General features: G+C 44.0%; 1 protein-coding gene across 2 annotated transcripts in view; it reads right to left on the bottom strand.

Annotated features, from left to right (window-relative positions):
• Positions 1-18,787, bottom strand: part of KAT6B (lysine acetyltransferase 6B) — a 221,996-nt gene that overhangs the window by 90,717 nt on the left and 112,492 nt on the right. Inside the window, exons 6-7 of one of the 2 annotated variants that reach the window (XM_063128836.1) lie at positions 11,915-12,047; positions 114-1,045 (exon numbers count right to left, since the gene is read on the bottom strand). In XM_063128836.1, coding sequence (XP_062984906.1) covers positions 114-1,045; positions 11,915-12,047 — 1,065 coding nt within the window. The remainder of the gene's footprint in view (positions 1-113; positions 1,046-11,914; positions 12,048-18,787) is intronic. The other variant, XM_063128837.1, reaches the window with a different exon arrangement.

Raw genomic sequence — 18,787 nt, 5'->3', positions numbered from 1 at the left:
TTTGTATGAGAGTGAAGTAAGAACAAGAGAAATAGCTGAGACCTATGTGACAAAATAAGAATTTGGATTTGGACGGGACGCAGGTTTGGTTGGCGCTTTGACCTGTTGCTTACCATCATCCTGATCAGGTTTAATCCTTCCGTCTGCCAAGCTCCCCTTCCCTGGTGAGGGGGTCCCCATCTGAGGGGTCACTTTATACTTTAATCTGCCTAGCATCATGCGCTTTTTAAGGAAAGTCGTTTGCTTGAAGTGAGCAATTGCTTTAAAAGCACGTCCTCTAGACATACCCCATCCAGAGGTGGAGGAATGAGAAATAAACCTACTTCTAATCTCTTTCTTTCCATAAAAAGTAGTATTAGACTTGGCTGTGGAAGAGAACGCTGCTTTACGACGCAAACGCTTGGGCGGTGCATAACTTGGGTGCCCCTTTTTTCGAGACTGTCCCTGAGTGGTATAAATATGAGAAAGTCCATCAAAGAGTCCCTTTAGCTGACTGTTATTGGGAAGGCTGCTAAAGGATGGTGCGCTTGACTGACTGGAGGAGCTTTGGGGAGAATTAGAAGAGACGGAAGTGCTGGATTTTTGTGAACTGGGGCTCTGACCAGAGATGGGGGTTGGGGGTGGAAGTGAAGAAGGTTTTAGCTTTTGTGTGGTACCTGTAGCCAACACATGAGAAGCACATGATTGTTTCTGAGAGGCCATTTTCCTTGGACGATAATGCTTTGAAAAGTCTATTATTTCACCTCGTGATCTGCGACCATCGGGTGACGGTGTAAAAAACTTAGTAAGGCCATCAATAAGCCCTTTGGTTTTCTTGTTAACGTTAAGTGTAGAGGCAGGTATGTAGGTGGAGGTGGTGGTGGTGATTTTGGTGGCGATGGCACCAGGCCGGGCGGGGTCTGTAACAGCCAATCTGCTGCTTGAATCCTTCACAGATGCAGCATGACCAGATGAAGGTGTGGTACAGACTTTAGTCTTTTGACCCCTACCAGGTGACCCCCTTCCTGGGAATGCATTCATGGATCCTTCATCACTGGGTACAGACCTGACAAAGAAATTTGGAGAGAGAGAAATTCAAAGTCAGCATTAAGGAACAACAATAAAAACAAAGGGCATCAGTACTGCATACAAATTACTTAGGCTACTTAGCTTAAAAGTTAAGGAACACTTGACTGTCCAAACAGCTAAGCGCATGGACCCATTCCTGCTCATGCCTGTAATGCCAAATCCTGGCTTCCCAGACCCCCTCCCAACGTTTGCACCCATCCCCTGCTTTAACCACAGCTAAGGGGAACTTTTGTTTCATCATGGGAACTAAAAAGAGACAACTAAACCTTGCAGTGAAGAGAAACTCCACAGAAAAACCTCCCTAAACTGCCGAGGTATTTAAAAGCAAGTAAGTGCTCATTCCATCCCTTGGGATATGTACAGCGAGCCAAAATGTTCCTTCAAGGGGATGGGCATAAATGCAGGTTGCTTACCTGTAGCTGTAGTTCTTTGTGTGGTCACCTGTGCATTCACACATTATGGGCTTCTGCACCTGCGCGGGAGCCAGTATCGGGAACTTTGATAGCTGAGGAAGTATTTTTGGAGGGAACCCCGCCCACCATCCTACTGCACATGCTCAGGGGGTCCCGCCTTGGTCCTCAGTTCCACAGATGGTTCAGAACTGAAAGGCTTTTTTGTTGTTGTTTTATTTGAATGCGCAAGAACCCTCATAGCCTAGGCATGAAGCGAGACCAAGAGGGGATGGTGGGTGGGTTGTGTGAATGCACAGATGACCACTCAAAGAACTACAGTCACAGGTAAGCAACCTGCATTTCTTTGTCGTGGTCTCTGTGCATCACACATTATGGGCAATTAACAAGCTCACTTACCAGAGGTGGGTTGTCTCGCTGGTATCCCTATAAGGCTATAGGATAGAAGACAGGATGGCTCTGCCGAAATTGCAGTCAGCTGTAGCTCTGAAGTCCAGTCTGTAGTGTTTTATGAAGGTAGATGGCTTAGACCAAGTAGCTGCTTTGCAGAGGTCCAGGATAGAAATGCCTCTGGAGAATGCTACTGATGTAGCCATATTACAAGTAGAGTGAGCTTTGACAGGTCCCTGCAGGTGAAGACCTTGAAGCTGGTATGACAGCTGGATCGTCTGTGCGATCCATGCTGAAAGTCTTTGAGATGAAACAGGCATGCCTTTCTTAGGTTCTCCGTAGCATAGGAAGAGGTGAGGTGACTTCCTAAAAGGTTCGGTACAGGCCTTGTAGAAGGCTAGGGCTCAACATACATCGAGGGAGTGAAGTGTAGCCTCTATCAGAGAGGATGGGTCCTTAAAAAAGGTAGGAAGGACGATGTCCTGATTGAGATGGAAGGTGCTGACCACCTTGGGAAGGAACACCAGGTCTGGGCGGAGTACTGCTTTATCGGTATGGAAGGTTAGATACGGAAGGTCGATCCGAAGGGCGGACAGTTCGGATGCACGTTGTGCTGATGTGATAGCAACGAGAAAGGCGACCTTGAGAGAGAGAGAAGCCAGAGGTTTGTGGATGTGAGAGGTTCAAATGGCTTTCCTGTAAGAGCTTTGAGGACCATGGAGAGGCTCCACTGAGGAACTATTGCATTTGTGGGGGGAGGTGTCTAAATTTTTGACCCCTTTGAGGAATTGCTTAACAAGTGGGTGCATGAAGAAGGAGTGACCCTGTATCAGTGGGTGAGAGACCAATATAGCTGGGAGGTATACACGGATAGAAGAGTATTGGAGTCTGGTATCAAGGAGTGATTTCAAAAATTGAATATGTCCTTAAGAGAGGCCTTATGTGGGTCGAAGCCATGTATGTGGGCAAAGGAGGAAAACCTGGATTGCTTACTTTTGTAAGCTTTTCTAGTGGAGGGTTTCCTTGCTGCTTTGAGGACCTGCCTGATATCTGGTGGCAGTGTTATTGGAGAGTGCTGATTCTCCAGGCGGTCAGCCTCAGTGTCCTGAGGTTGGGATGGTGGATCTGCCCGTGGTCCATTGTGATGAGGTTCGGGGTTGGTGGGAGGCATATGTATATCCTGTTGAATATCGCCATCAAGGAGGGGAACCAGGGCTGGCGGAGCCACCACGGTGCGATGAGGATTGCATCCGTCGGTTTGATCCTGAGCCTGGCGAAACATGTAGACGAGAGTGTGGGTCCACTGTGTTTGAAAGGCATCTCCGAGGGACAATTTGCTCTGGAGCAGAATTGACTGCATACTGCATTGGTCGGTGACACAAAAAGGTCTATGGTTGGAGTACCCCAGAGTTTGAAAAGGTAGGTGAGAATGCTGTGAGACAGTTCCCATTCATGGGTTGCTGAGTAGGTGCAGCTCAAGACGTCGGCAATGTGGTTGTTCTTTCCTGCGATGTGCAAGGCTATCAGTGAAATTCGTCTTGGTATGGCCCAGTCGAAGATATCGAGGGTCATGGTTAGCAGTTGTGGTGAGTGGGTGCCTCCTTGTTCGTTGACGTACCACACAACTGACGTGTTGTCCGAGAGTATGAGGATGTGCTGGTTCCGGATCTCAGATTCGAATGCAATGAGCATTTTCTGTACGGCTAGCAGCTCTAGGGCATTGATGTGAAGTCAGCGTTCGGCGGGCGACCATAGCCCTTACAATTTGAGGTGGTTGGTATGAGCACCCCAGCTGAGGTTGGATGCATCTGTTGTAATAGTTACAGATGGCTTGAGTTGGTGGAAAGGCATGCCGTTGAGAAGATTGTTCGGTTCCACCCACCAGCGTAGGGACATGAGGATGGGTGGTGGAATCGATAGGTGGCTCTGATGGGGGTTGGACGCGTGGCTGGACTCTTGTAGGAGATATGATTGTAATGAGTGCATCCGTAGTAGGGCCCATTGTACCACGTATACAGTAGAGGCCATGAGGCCAAGTAGCCTTTGGATTGTCCAGACAGTGGCTGTGCGGCGTCAAAGCACAGATCTGGTCAATTTTGTGAGGACGTTCACCCTTCTTTGTGGAAGGTAGGCTTGGTAGACATGCGAGAGTCAAGTTCTACCCCGATGAATGCGATGCGCTGGGCAGGAGTGAATTGTGACCCAGAGACCCAGGGAGGTCAGAAGATTACTTATGCGGTTTGTGCTTTGGAGTGCTGCAGTTTTTGAGGGTGCCACGATGAGCCAATCGTCGAGATATGGAAAAATCTCCACATTTTGCATACAGTCACCATACATTTCGTGAATACCCTTGGAGTGAAGGAAGGGTAGAACTATGAACTGGAAAACCTCAGGGCCAATGGCGAATCAGAGGAACTTGTGATAGCGACGTGGAAATATGTGTCCTTGAGAGCAATGGATGTGTACTATTGGTGTCGTTGCAGGAGTGGTAAGATGGTGGCTAGGGTGACCATTCTGAACCTTCTCAGTGCAATGAAGGAATTAAGGTCCCTTAGGTCAAGAATGGAACGGAAACCTCCGTCGTGCTTTGGGACCGTGAAATAGCATGAAAAGAAGCCTTGGTGGGCATTTGTTGTGACACGCTGGATGGCTCCTTTGTGCAAGAGGAGGCGCAACTCTTCGAGGAGGGCTTCTGATGGCGCTGTTATTTGGATAGTGCCAAGAGGAGGAAGAGTTTGGAATTCAAGATGGTACCCATTGTGGACAATGGAGAGGACCCAGGCATTGCTGGTGATGGTCGACCACCTGTTGTAAAACGAGGATAGAATGGAGCCAAAGAGAGGTGTTTTGGGCAGGCGGTGGTGACTGTCAAACTCGCTGCTTTGTGAACATGTCCGCTTTTGGGCGCAGCTGTCTGAAGCGAGGTGATGGTGCCTGTCGCTTGCTTTGTTGATAGGATTGCTGGTAGCGGTTAGATTTGTCCTGTTGTTGGTGCCTATTTTGAAAAGCCGGCTAGGGTCGATACCAGTGTCTTTTGTATGTGGGATAATCATCATCATCATCATCATCATCGTTACCCGCCTCTCCCTCTGGATCAAGGTGGGGTACAACACAAATGCAAATGCCATAAAATACATATAATTGATTAAAACATTTTAAACCTTGAAAGGATGGGTAGTGTTGGAGAATAGATGGCTATTACAGTTGGAGGGGCATGATATAAGATTTGGGTGGCATGGATACCTGTGGTATGAGAAAGCGAAGGTCAATGTAGATTTTAATTATCTACATTTAATAATCTACATAATCTACATTTAATAATCTACTATAGAATAGTAGAGTTGGAAGGGGCCTACAAGGCCATTGAGTCCAACCCCCTACTCAATGCAGGAATCCACCCTAAAGCATCCCTGACAGATGGTTGTCCGGCTGCCTCTTGAAGGCCTCTAGTGTGGGAGAACCCACAAACTCCCTAGGTAACTGATTCCATTGTTGTACTGCTCTAACAGTCAGGAAGTTTTTCCTGATGTCCAGCTGGAATCTGGCTTCCTTTAACTTGAGCCCGTTATTCCGTGTCCTGCACTCTGGGAGGATCGAGAAGAGATCCTGGCCCTCCTCTGTGTGACAACCTTTTAAGTATTGGAAGAGTGCTATCACTCTTCGGCTATTGGGCGGCATAGAAATGTAATAAATAAATAAATATAAATAAAATATAAAGTCTCCCCTCAATCTTCTCTTCTCCAGGCTAAAAATGCCCAGTTCTTTCAGTCTCTCTTCATAGGGCTTTGTTTCCAGACCCCTGATCATCCTGGTTGCCCTCCTCTGAACACGCTCCAGCTTGTCTGCGTCCTTCTTGAATTGTGCAGCCCAGAACTGGACGCAATACTCTAGATGAGGCCTAACCAGGGCCAAATAGAGAGGAACCAGTACCTCACATGATTTGGAAGCTATACTTCTATTAATGCAGCCCAAAATAGCATTGGCCTTTCTTGCAGCCATATCACACTGTTGGCTCATATTCAACTTGTGATCTACAACAATTCCAAGATCCTTCTTGTTTGTAATATTGCTGAGCCAAGTATCCCCCATCTTGTAACTGTGCCTTTGGTTTCTATTCCCTAAATGTAGAACTTGGCATTTATCCCTATTAAATTTCATTCTGTTGTTTTCAGCCCAGCACTCCAGCCTATCAAGATCACTTTGAAGTTTGTTTCTGTCTTCCAGGGTATTAGCTATCCCACCCAATTTAGTGTTATCTGTAAATTTGATAAGCGTTCCCTGCACCTCCTCCTCCAAATCATTAATTAAAATGTTGAAGAGCGCTGGGCCCGTTTTATCACATGTGGTGGTCTTTTAAAAGAGTAAAAGCATACTGGGTTAAAACGCATGCATTAATGCAAAAAAAATTAAAGACAAATATAGAAATAAAACCAGAAATGTTTTTGCTTGGACTTATGGATGGTCAATTAAAAGCAAAACATATGGTGTTCAACATATGTTAGTTCAACATATGGTGGCAGTGGCAAGACTGCTATATGCCCAATATTGGAAGAAAATGCAAGTACCAACAATGGAAGAGTGGCTACTTAAGGTGTTGGAATTGGCGGAGATGGCGAAATTAACAGCGTCAGTAAATGAAAGAACAATAGACTCATATGTAATGGACTGGAAACCTTTTATTGATTATATACAAGAGCTGCAAAAGGATGATTTATTTGTTGGTGGGTTTTATATAGAATTTGTAATTTTGCCTATGATATATATATACTAGCTTGCTGTGATAAAATTCGTTTCTGGTAATCTGGAGATAATTGATGTCTGCTGTCCAGCTTGATGATCACTTCAAATGATTTATAGCCTTATGTAACTGTTTATTTTAGTAGACATTTGTGTTGTGTTGTAAATCGTATAGTGTATATTGTTTCCTTTTCCTTTTCCTTATGTATCTGTTTTTTGTCCTTGTTTTGGTTGTTTTGTGGTAAATAAATAAAAGTATAGATTGCAAAACATTTAAAACAAGCATTACATTTTTGTGTGGGTTGTGATATTCCCATCTTTTTTGCTGTGGAGCGGGCCTTTTGCATGACGTCCATTGTGTCATCAGTCAATGAGTTGAACAGGCCTTCTCCATCAAAGGGGAGGTCTTCGATATGGGATTGAGCTTCAGGTGCTAGTCCTGCCGAGCATAACCATGCAAGGCGACGAAATGCCACCATGCTGACTGTGAATTTTGACGTGCAGTCAGTGAGGTGGTGAGAAGAACTGAGTTGTAGCCTAGAGAGCTTTGAAGCCTCGGACTGGAACATTTGTGCCACTTCCCATTGATAGTAGGGCAGATGAGACATGAGGGTGGCCGTCTTATCCCAAAGGAAGATTTGGTAACATGCCATCATAGCCAGGTAGGTGGTTACCCTGAGAGTAAGTGCAGCTGATGAATAGATTCGTCTGCCGATCATATCACGCCTACAGCCTTCCTTGTCAACTGGGGTCATAAAGGCCCTGCTTGAGCGACCCTGAGAGGACTCGATTATAATCAAGTTTGGTTTAGGGTGAGTAAAGAGAAAGGATGTGACCTTCTCTTGTACTCTATAGAGACTCTCGAGGCATCTAGAAGTGGGGCCGACCAATGATGGTGCCTTCCAGGATTGGCGTGTGGCATGCAACAAAGTAGGGAGGAATGGTATCGATACCTGAGGCGCATTGTCAACATAGATGGCATTGAAGACAGGGTCGGAGACCTGTTCAGATGGTTGCTGAACATTGATACCAAGGGACTGAGCCATACGGAGGATCTGTTCAGTAAAGTGAGTGGTGTCCTCTGAGGGAGACACTCGGTTGGTAACACAAACTACATCATCTGGTGAAGGGGCAGAGCGAGGAACCGACACAGTGGAGGAGGAATCGGATTCATAATCACCTTCAGATTGCGATGGTGAGTGGTTTCTCAGTTGCAACCTCGGTAAGTGGCTCACATTAGGTGATAAATAACGAAGCGAAGATGACCTAGGCGGTACCGGGGGAGGTGCCAGTGAGCGCGGGGAGGCTGGAGATTGACGACCTCTATGTGGGGCGAGATGGGAAGGTGGTATCTATCATCCCTGAAATCTCGGTAAGAGTGTCACTCCGAGGTATAGGAATGTGGCATGGACCAGTTGGAATCTCTGTCCCACTCCCATAGTGGGGATCTAGATCTATGTTGAACAGTACCTCTGGCCATTGTGCCATGGTATGAGTGTCGACTATAAGCCAGCTGTGCATAAGATGGTCCTGGCTCGGGCAGAGGGTCTCGAGAAAGAGGCTCAGTATGCTGGATTGGTTGTTGTATTGGTGGAGCATATTCAGTCAATATGGGTGAGTAACGAATCTCCCCTTCATGGATGGAGGTTGGTACCGGCGGGACCAAGGGGTGTGGTAGTGGCTCAGTACCGTAGGAGGCGATGGCATCAGTGTGGCGTGGCAGTCCTGAGGAGTAGGAGGATGAGGCTCTGGGTGCACTTCCTTATCCATCCAGGATTACTTTTTTCTTCTTGCTCCCGTCAGTGGCTAATTTGTGCTCTCTCACCTGTTTCATCAGCTTTTTAGCTGCTGAGGCTGTGAGCAACTTAGCTCCATGGGGAGAATTGTTGTGTCTCATGGCGATGGTCGCCAGGTGGATAGTCGAGGTCAAGGCCTGTGGTACAGAGTCGTCAACTGCTTCAAGGGCCTTTTTCCAAAGTATCGCCTTAAGGCGGTCGGCTCTGTTGCGGCATGCCTGCCTTGATAGTTTCATGCAGTGTGTGCAGGCCTCTACGACATGTGCCTCACCGAGGCAGAGTAGGCAGAGTGAATGCTCGTCTGTTGCATCGGGAGAACTTCTTGAAAAGGGCTCCCTGTGCCCCAGACATTAATAGAAAGAGGAGAAGAACAAGTGGAGGAAATTTGAATAAATAATAATAAAAAAAATTCTGAAGAGAAGATAGAGGGGGGGAAAGAGGGCAGGTGTGAGGCAGTAGAAAAAGTGAGAAAAGTAGAAGAAAATCTCAGCTTTCTAATTGTTTGTTTCTTTCTCTTTCAGAGAGAAAGCTCCTGACGTGTGGTATCAGCAGCGGTCGAAAGAGAACTGAGGACCAAGGCGGGACCCTCTGAGCATGCACAGTAGGATGGTGGGTGGGGTTCCTGCCAAAAATACTACCTCAGCTATCAAAGTTCCCGATACCGACTCCCGCGCAGGCGCAGAAGCCCATAATGTGTGATGCACAGAGACCACAACAAAGAAGCTTACTACCCTAGTGCTCTGGACTGTTCCTGGAGCTGGTTTTGCACAAGTGCAAAATCTATATGTAAGTCTGTTCAGATGACCATGAAGAACACCACTTCAAGTAAACCATCTGTCCTATTAAGACAGGCGCCTTAGCTGGACCTAAGGTTTATCCCGGGATCGTCCCGGGGTCATCCCTATTGATCCAAATGACACACAGGGGATCCCAGGGGATCCTGGGATAAACCTCAGGTCTAGCTAAGGGCAGGATATCAACTGATGGGGCAGGGAGGGAGCATGCATTCCTGAGCCTACTCCCAATTTGTTAACCAATATTAGCAATATACTGGCCAATACAACATACAATTAAATACATTTTAACCTCACTAACATCCATGGTTTCCTTGACCTTTTTGCTGGATTTCATCCCAACAATTAAGTTCCTGCTTCTTGAATGCTGTTACAACTAAATATGTACCTAGGAGATGAAAGTGTCATGATACAAAAGTTTCAAGACACTTGTTTCAAGCCAGCAGCTGTAAAAAAAAATTACACTCCAATAATAGAGAGGAAGATAACATCCAATAGGTTTGTGTATGCATATGCTTTATTATAAAAGTGCTACTTTCATAATAGCCATAAAATACCATTTACAGTAGTGGAGGTTTTTTTTAATGATGCACTTCTACACAGCATTAAAGGCAAAATACACAAAAACTAATTTCTTTTTTAACTTAAAATATGCAAGTCTAGTAAAAAAATGTCAGTAAGAATAAATAAAATAATGATCAAATGAAATCAAGATCTAGGGAAGGCATGACTGGAAGATACAGAGAAGCAGTACTGAATTTTACTTAAGGATTTAAGCTAATCTCTAAGATTCATTTGTGATGAAAAGGAGATCCAATCACATGCTGAGACACACACGTACCTGGAAGGTTTATCAAACTGAAAACCAACACGGTTACATAATTACATCAAATAATTCTATTCCTTTTCAACTTATTAATTTTAAATATTATATATTTCGTAGAGGATGGCTTCCTGCCATAGATTTGTTTCTTAATGGTGAAACTGAAGGAATTAATACCAAAACATTAGAGGTGGAAGAAGTTCTGCTTTGCAGAACTATTATTATTATTATTATTATTATTATTATTATTATTATTATTATTTACCCGCCTCTCCCTCCGGATCGAGGCGGGGAACAACATAAAATATAAAACATTATAAAATACATAAAACTGATTAAAACCTATAAAAACTAATACATTATTAAAATGACAGCCAGACAACTTAAAATTCAACTGGGTAGGCCTGCCGGAAGAGATCAGTCTGTATTGCTTTTTTATATTCAGAAAGACTATTGAGTTGGCGGATCTCTTCTGGCAGGCCATTCCACAGTCTGGGCGCGGCAGCAGAGAAGGTCCTCTGGGTAACTGTAGTTAACCTAGTTTTTGCTGGCTGAAGTAAATTCTTCCTAGAGGACCCGAGTGTGCAGGGTGGATTGTATGGGAGAAGGTGATCCCGCAGGCAACCTGGACCCAAACCATGTAGGGCTTTAAAGGTAATAACCAACACTTTATACTTTGCCCAGAAGCTAATTGGCAGCCAGTGTAATGATTTTAAAACTGTTGTAATATGGTCAATCAGCCTTATATCCCATACCCCAATGCAATACATAACTGAATATGGTGAGTGGTTAAAATCTTCCAACCTTTTCCAACAAATTGCCTGAATATCTCCATACCAGAAGTTTATCTCTGCAGCTATAAAACCTATTGCTCAGTGCCATGAAGCCTAATAAGCATCTGCCTAAAGAGGTTAACAAGCTACTTTCACAACAGCTGTTCAAGGCCACCAGCAAAGGTCCATCATCGCACAGTGCCATTCCACTGTCTACCCTTTTATGAAGTAGTTCAAATTAATTTAGCAAGATATTTTTGCCATCCTATTACATTCTGTTAAAAAAATTTAAATCCACTCCTGACTTTATACTTACTAAACCAGAGCAGAATTTATTTTGGAATAGATTCAAAATGCCAAGGGTTGTTACTTTCTCCTAAACGTATCCATCATGGTGATAGTTCCACATCTCTCTTTCCCCACACCACCACACCATGTCTGACACCTCCATAAATACAAAATGGGAAGGGTTTACTGACATAACACCTACTTCTGAAGAAGACAGATACAAATCAATCAATCCTGAAACTGGTGCAAATGCTGATCTTGACCCATTAACATTGCAACGAGGGCCAGTTCTCTTGTCTCATCATTTGATGATCCAATGCTGAACACATAAACATCACATAAAAATGAACTTGCCTGCTCATTTTTCTTCTTCTTGCCCCAAGTGAGCCACTAATAAATGATCATTGCAATAGGGGCCCACACAGTTGCCACAAATTTTAGTACTAGTAAACAGTGAGGTGGTGGCAGGGGCTAGGTGGCTAGGTGAGACACCACAACTAGAATTATTTATATCACTCTTTTAATTAATATGAATTACTGAATTATTAAGAGAACTTCTAATTAATATGAAACTTCTGCTGCCTTAACTCCATCAAACCAGAAGTGTTTTAATGCTTTAAAAAAAAAAAAAAAAAAAAAGCTTGATTTAAAATCTAGCTTGCTGTGCATTTCTCTATAGGAAAAAATAGCCAAATAACAAAATGTTTAGCGCCAGGAAGATGTGCAGCATCAAACCACCTACTAGCAAAAAGAGTAAATAAACTCCCATGTTTCCCCATATGAATAATAAGTTCAAGGCTGCTACAATGGGCCACCTAGGCACAAGAATACTTACAACATTCGTTGCTTTAGCTTATTTTTTGGTCGTCCAATAGGTTTTGTGTATCGCCGCCTTATCTGCGATGCTCTCTCATGAAGCAGCTTTCTTCCTTTTTTCTTTGGTCTGCAGACCTGGCAAATCCACATCCCTACATTGATGTTAAAAATAAAACTGGATTATTATTATTATTATTATTATTATTATTGTTATTATTATTATTATTATTATTATCATTTATATACCACCCCATAACCGAAGCTCTCTGGGCAGTTTACAAAGATTAAAACACTGAACATTAAAAACAAATATACAAAATTTAAAACCATAAAAAGCATAAAAACAGATTACATGCAATACCCATCTATTCTGGGTTAGTTAAAAACTCAACACATGCTATTAAATGCCTGCGAGAAGAGAAAAGTCTTGACCTGGCACCGAAAAGATAACAATGTTGGTGCCAGGCAAGCCGCATTGTGGAGATTGTTCCACAATTTGGGAGGGGGGGTCACCACTGAAAAGGCCCTCTCCCTTGTTGCCATCCTCCGAGGTTCCCTCAGAGTAAGCACCTGGAGGAGGACCTTAGATGTTGAGCATAGTATACGGGTAGAGGTGTTCCATCAGGTATTGTGGTCCCAAGCCATGTGCTAACTGTTCATGTTAGCTATGTTCTCAACTGGCATGCAATATGAGAATTGCTAGCCCTATTTGTATAAACATCTGGTACCCAGTGAGAGAAGAACACGAGTTTCTGGCTTTCACAAAAACTCACCAGAATGTCCACCCTCTTTTCCCTGATCCCCTCTCTTTTTGCAGAAAAATGAATGCAGTTTTATCTGTACCCAGGATGCCCTGAATAAGGTATCCATTTTCCTTTAGATCCAGATATGGATAGAGGATTCACATCGATTGGTGAATCTAGTATTGTGTCATATCCATTGGTGTGCATGATGCTGAAAGGTTCCATCTTGTCCTTCATGCTATTACCATCTGAATGTGGTTATCTGAGGACTGAGGCATGTTGTCATCAATATGCTAATGATAGAAAATGGGTTTGTGACCTCTGTTCAGGTTTGGTGATGAACTACATAAGGGCAAACTGAAACTTAACTCAAACAAACGGAGGTGCTGATGGTTGGTGCCTGAGTATTCTGCATGGGGCTGCACTCCTTTTAAGGCTGAAGTCCAGAGTTTAGGGGGCTCTGCAGTGAACGGGACATGAACGGGAATGCCATGTCACTGCTTATAGCTTGGTACAGCTGTTGCACCATTCCCTCGACAAGCCGAAACAGGCTGCTTACTTGAAATGAATGTCCTTTGAATTGACTTTTGTGAAGCCACACATATGAATTCTACGCTTGCATAGAAAAATCATTAGAATTTTTTTAAAACTAAAGCCTGGGAGTTGGCACTTACCCCCTCTCCCCCCACACCCAAGAGAAATCTGTTTGTGGTTTGCACATGTCTATGTGGTAGGATGGGTGCCTTCTCAATCATTCTGTTTATGACCACCACAGAGACTGACCTATTAATTTTTATGGATAGGGAGGGGGGAGGTTGTGTGGCTGCAGAGATGACCTTTCCATTATAAGCAATCTTTTCTTCTCCTTTGTGTGTCCTTAAAAAACAAAGTGTGAAGGATCACTTTGTTGAAGGTTGTATCTGACCTACCTCTCACATCCAGAGTGTAGAGTTTAACAAAAGTATAGGGGCTTGACCAGCTTGCTGTTTTGAAGAGTTCAAGAAGAGAGAGTAGAAGAAGTGACTATAGCTTTAGTAGGATGTCCTCGAAGAGGCCTAGGAGGAGGTGTTTCATCAGCTCGAAATAGAGTCTTACTGTAGCAGTAATCCACCATGAGATAGTTTGAGAGGAAATAAGAAACCTCTGTTGGGATCTGCCATTGCAAAGGAAAATAATCAATCAATGGAGAATGCAAGAGCCCTCCTAAGATTCAGAGTATGGATCCATGAAGAATACCATGACAATGTGGTTCTGGTTGAATTTGGAAATAATGTTAAGGATACAGGAGATGTAAAACAACCTAATCTTTATGATTTCAAAGGAATAGACTGTCAGAGCATAGAGCAAACAAGTCACTGATCTTCCTTGCTGAGGTGATAACTATGAATCATCATAGATATAGATCACAGATAGTCAAAGGTTCAAATGGGTGTCTAATCCTTTGCAAAAGTACTAAACAGTGACACCAAAAAGGTGTGGGCACTTGAACCAGTGGGTGCAGACTGAGAAGGATCATGAAGAAATGCTTCACCAAGGAGTCAGGAAAAAACCAACACACAGCTCAAGAGAAGGCTAATATTCCAAGAAGGGTGATAAATATACTCACAGAAAGGAGATACTGAAACCCTGAAAATGAAGGTGCAGGATACAATTCAAAAGTTTATGCAAAGTAATAGAAAAATTATTGAAGGATGTGGCATAGTTGGCAAGCAGGGCTACTTAGAAAGATAGGATTTTCTTGTGAAACATTTTCTAAAATTCAATAACATTTCACTCTCAACAGGATCAAATCTTCCATGACATTTGGTTTAGTTATGGAGGATTTAACCATAACTTTATCAGATGAATGCCTTGCACATTAGAGCAGAGAGTTTCATAAATACCTGTTGTGGCATTATGCAGTCGGTTTGCCTTAGGGATACTTGCACAATCAGTGGAGAAGAAGTCGTGAGTGGAACAAAAGGGATGTCACTGTGAAATTTCCAATTATTAAGCTGGGCATCAGTGTTCTGTATCCACTCAGGATTACCAAAAGCCCCGTCCATCAAAGAGAAGATCTTCAATATGAGTCTTGGTAATAGACAGCAGCAGGGCAGTGGAATGAATGGGCATCCTGTGATGAAACCTGTTATCACTTGAATTTGTTTGTCTTGCTGTTCCATCCCCAACCCTTTCCGCTTTTGTATCATGACTATTAAATTTTAAGTCCATAGGCAGGGACTGTGTTGCTGCTTTTAACATTTGAATAATATCTACAAAACTTTAAGAACAAAATAATAATAACAATAACAACAAGAGAGCTTCGGCTATTGGGCGGTATAAAATGTAATAAATAAATAAAATAAATAATAATAATAATGCCTTGGAGCTACATTCTGTAAAATGGCAGGAATTGCTAATCTGCTGTTTAGTACTTTGAAGAGCATTTGCCTGGAATTTCTGAGCCAGCTGCCATTGATTCTTTGAGAGGTGCTTAAAAATAAGGAATTAACTTCTCCCCCAAAACAGTACTGTTCCTGGGGCCTGCACATGCAGGTACCTGGGCAAGACAATTCAGAGAGATATAACATCTCGGTGTAGAGAACTTGCACCCAACCACATCAAGCCTTCTTTTCTCCTAGACTGTTGGGATAGAGTGAAATTTTTGACAGTTCATACTCAGGGAGGTCTCCACTTCTGAGGAATGTATTGGATCAAAAAGTTGCAAATATATTGTTAGAAGCAATACGTGTCTTCTACCTGCCCCACACCCCAGTTAATGGAGCCGAAGGTTGTCCTTAGACATTTAAAAGCATAGGCAAGGTTATTGGGGTCTCTTGGACTGAACAAAAGATGAGATTCTCACCCAGCAGTACAGGATGCTAACTGACAATGGGATCACTAACAATGTGATTAGTAGGTGTCAAATCCAAGATCTTATCTGACATAACAGAGGCCTTAGCTAGACCTACCTTTTGTTCCGGGGAAGAGGAGGAGAGACCTCGCGTTGTGATTAACGTGACATCTCGCCCTCCTTTACACATAAGGCATGACAACCTCAGGAAGAGAGGTGTTGCGCCCACCATTTTTTTCTTAAAGGAGATGGAGCGCGTGAATTAAAAAAAACACCCTACTTTCCTCATTCCCCACATCCTACCCCCGATGGCACAGCGTTCGCTGCGGCCTGTGCGCAGCTCCCAGCTCCGCGCGAGTAATTACTCAGGCTGAGCCTGAGACCGTGGAAAAAGCGGGCCCCAAGGGTAGGGCTGTATCCCTGCCTGATCTCAGGATCCCCTGTTCGCCCTGGGATATAGCCTGGACTAGCTAAGGCCTGAGTCAGAGCATTCTGAGTTGGGTGATGACTCTGAATGGGATGTTTGCTTATTTTGGTGTATCTTGCTTGGAATTGACAGGGTCTGCATTTAAAAGTGCCAACACAGGCACAGAAATAGTTGTCAGAGCAGTGAGTGGTAGTGAGACTGAAAACAGTGGAGCAATGGGCAGCAGCAAAGGCACAGTAGTCAGTACTGATGCAAATATCTTCGGACAGACACGATAAAACGAAGGTACTGCCTGATGAATGGTGAATCTCAGGATAGCTGAGTGGTAGAAAGGATGTTGCGCCTGAGTGGGTGCAATTGTCAGATCCTAGGCAGTACTTGATACCATGGAAGTGGGTTGAGAGTAGAGGCTTTTAATCTCTATCGGCACTATAATACCAGCATCTGTCCAGATCCCTCCATGGAGAACTGAGTACTGAACCATGGAGAGAGATCTGAATCATAAAGGTTATGTTAGGTAGAATCTGAATAATGGTCTCTTAGGAAGAATCATCATCTCTAATCCCAGGAATCATATTCCAATCAGCATACTAATCCCAAATAAGATCCCAGGTAGGATGGAATCTGTCCCCAAAAGCAATGAGATAGGTGGAAAGGAGGAAAGCCAGTTGGCACCCAATGTTTCCATTTCTGGGTGAGAAATGGTGGTGATATCCTCAATATTTCTTTTAGAGAAGGAAGCCACAAACTGGACATAGGAAGAGATGCTATGACCTGGGGGTGGTATTTTTGATAAAGACAGGCTCAAAAGAGAATGGCTGTTGTTCAAAGGGTCAGTGGATGTGGAGGGTTCATGTAGCTTAGATACCATACTGTTAGCAAGCCATGTGCAGACACTGTGAGAAAAAGGAGAAGTACAGTAGTGGCACAGCCTGGTTAAGGTAAGTACTACAGGAATCTCTCATACAGTTGGCGACACTTTTGCAGTACGGATGGGGTCGACATAAGCTACTACTTCCTAATTTTGGAGGCATGCTTTCTCTGGATGGAAGGAAGGAATCCATGTCCTGAGGATGTGTTCCATAGGAAATATGACAGGATCAAAGTGCTCAAGAGCCTAGAACAAGGACACTGAGTTCATGGAAGTTGTTGCAGCATTACAACAATAGGGTTGGAAGAAACCACAAAAAGAAACTAAGGCCACAGCTAGACCTAAGGTTTATCCTGGGATCATCCAGGGTTCGCCTCTGCCTGAGCACTGGATTCCCTGTGTGTCACCTAGATGAACAGGTTTGACCCCTGGATGATCCAGGGATAAACCTTAGGTCTAGCTATAGCCTAAGTCTGAGAAAGTACTAGGACAGTAGTTAGGGTGACCATATGAAAAGGAGGACAGGGCTCCTGTATCTTTAACAGTAATGTAGAAAAGGGAATTTCAGCAGGTGTCAATTGAAGAGGGTGAAATTCCTTCTTCATCACAACAGTTAAAGCGGCAGAAGCCCTGCCCTCTTTTGTATCTGGTCACTCTACTACAGCTAGTGTAGCTTTAACTGTTGTGATGAAAAGGGAATTTCACCCTCTTCAATTGACACCTGCTGAAATTCCCTTTTCTACATTACTGTTAAAGATACAGGAGCCCTGTCCTCCTTTTCATATGGTCACCCTAACAGTAGTGGAAGTCTCCATGGACATAATTTTCTAGGCCTGAAAGCATGTTCCTGCAACAAAGCTTACAGATAAAAAGAACAGTTCCTGCAAGTTTGCTTGGTAGAATTCAGGCAGTGAGGGTACAACATGATCTTGGGCTCCTCACAGAAAAAATGATCCAGGCAATTAAAGTAAAAGAAGATAGGCCTAAAGGCCATTTATCTGCTACAGAGCCAGGAAAGTACATCTTGCTATTCTGTCACAGTCAGAACAAGTGCTGGGGGGGCGGGGGGGGGGGTATTTCCACTGCTGAAGGAAACAAAAATTGGCTCAATTAGCCCTGCCAAGAAAGTCCAATGGAAGAGTTCCTCAAATCAGGATGCCCTTCTCCTCAGGAAGGGAAAAGGGGAAATCCCCTTGAGACATGAACAGCTCAAAAAGATTCCCCTGAGGTGAACAAGCATGAGCATCAGCTTTCAGGCTTTATCTATATACTTTTCCGATGAACAGTAGGGTAGCACTGGAACATCTAAGGTCTGGGATAAGGCTTATAAACATCTTTGGCCCTAGCTAGACCAAAGGTTTATCCCCGGATTGTCCTGGGGTCAAACCTGTTCATCTAAGTGCCACACAGGGCATCCAGCGCTCAGGCAGGGACGAACCCGGGATGATCCTGGGATAAACCTTAGGTCTGGCTGCGGACTTTGTTTCTCCACCATCACTACCACTGCAAGAGCCTCTTACATGTGCTGCCAGGAGCTGCACAACAGCAGCAGCCTGAGTAAGCGGCTCATTGTGCACGTGACTAACATCTGGCTGATTTGGCAGCCATTTCCAGACTGGGTGGTGTCCTATGAGATCTGCTGTGGCCCAGAGAATCATCAGCACAGGGACAGCTGGAATGTCTGAGGATCCGAAGGGAGTTTGCAAACACTTTTATCCCGCTTTAGGAATTCCTGTGTATGCCATCAAGAACCTAGCATTACAGGAGGTTATTGACAAATTCCTACTTATGGAGTCTAACTTTCCAATTGCCTGTTTTATTGCCTTGAGAACTGTGATTAGTAGGCAGGGAATAAATATTTCAACTAAACAATCACTCTGTGTAGGCACAGAGCATGCTTGCCTGCACAGAAACCACAAAGGAGAAGTTTTGGCAACTGTGACTCAGGCCTTGGCAACATCCGTACCAGACTAATGTCAAGTATGGGTTTGGCTCTGAACAGTGGTTAGGATCTAGAA

The sequence above is a fragment of the Elgaria multicarinata genome, chromosome 6, assembly GCF_023053635.1.
Source record: "Elgaria multicarinata webbii isolate HBS135686 ecotype San Diego chromosome 6, rElgMul1.1.pri, whole genome shotgun sequence".
Classification (NCBI taxonomy): domain Eukaryota; kingdom Metazoa; phylum Chordata; class Lepidosauria; order Squamata; family Anguidae; genus Elgaria; species Elgaria multicarinata.
Note: the sequence above shows the minus strand (reverse complement) of the source record. Positions and strands in the feature narration are given on the sequence as shown.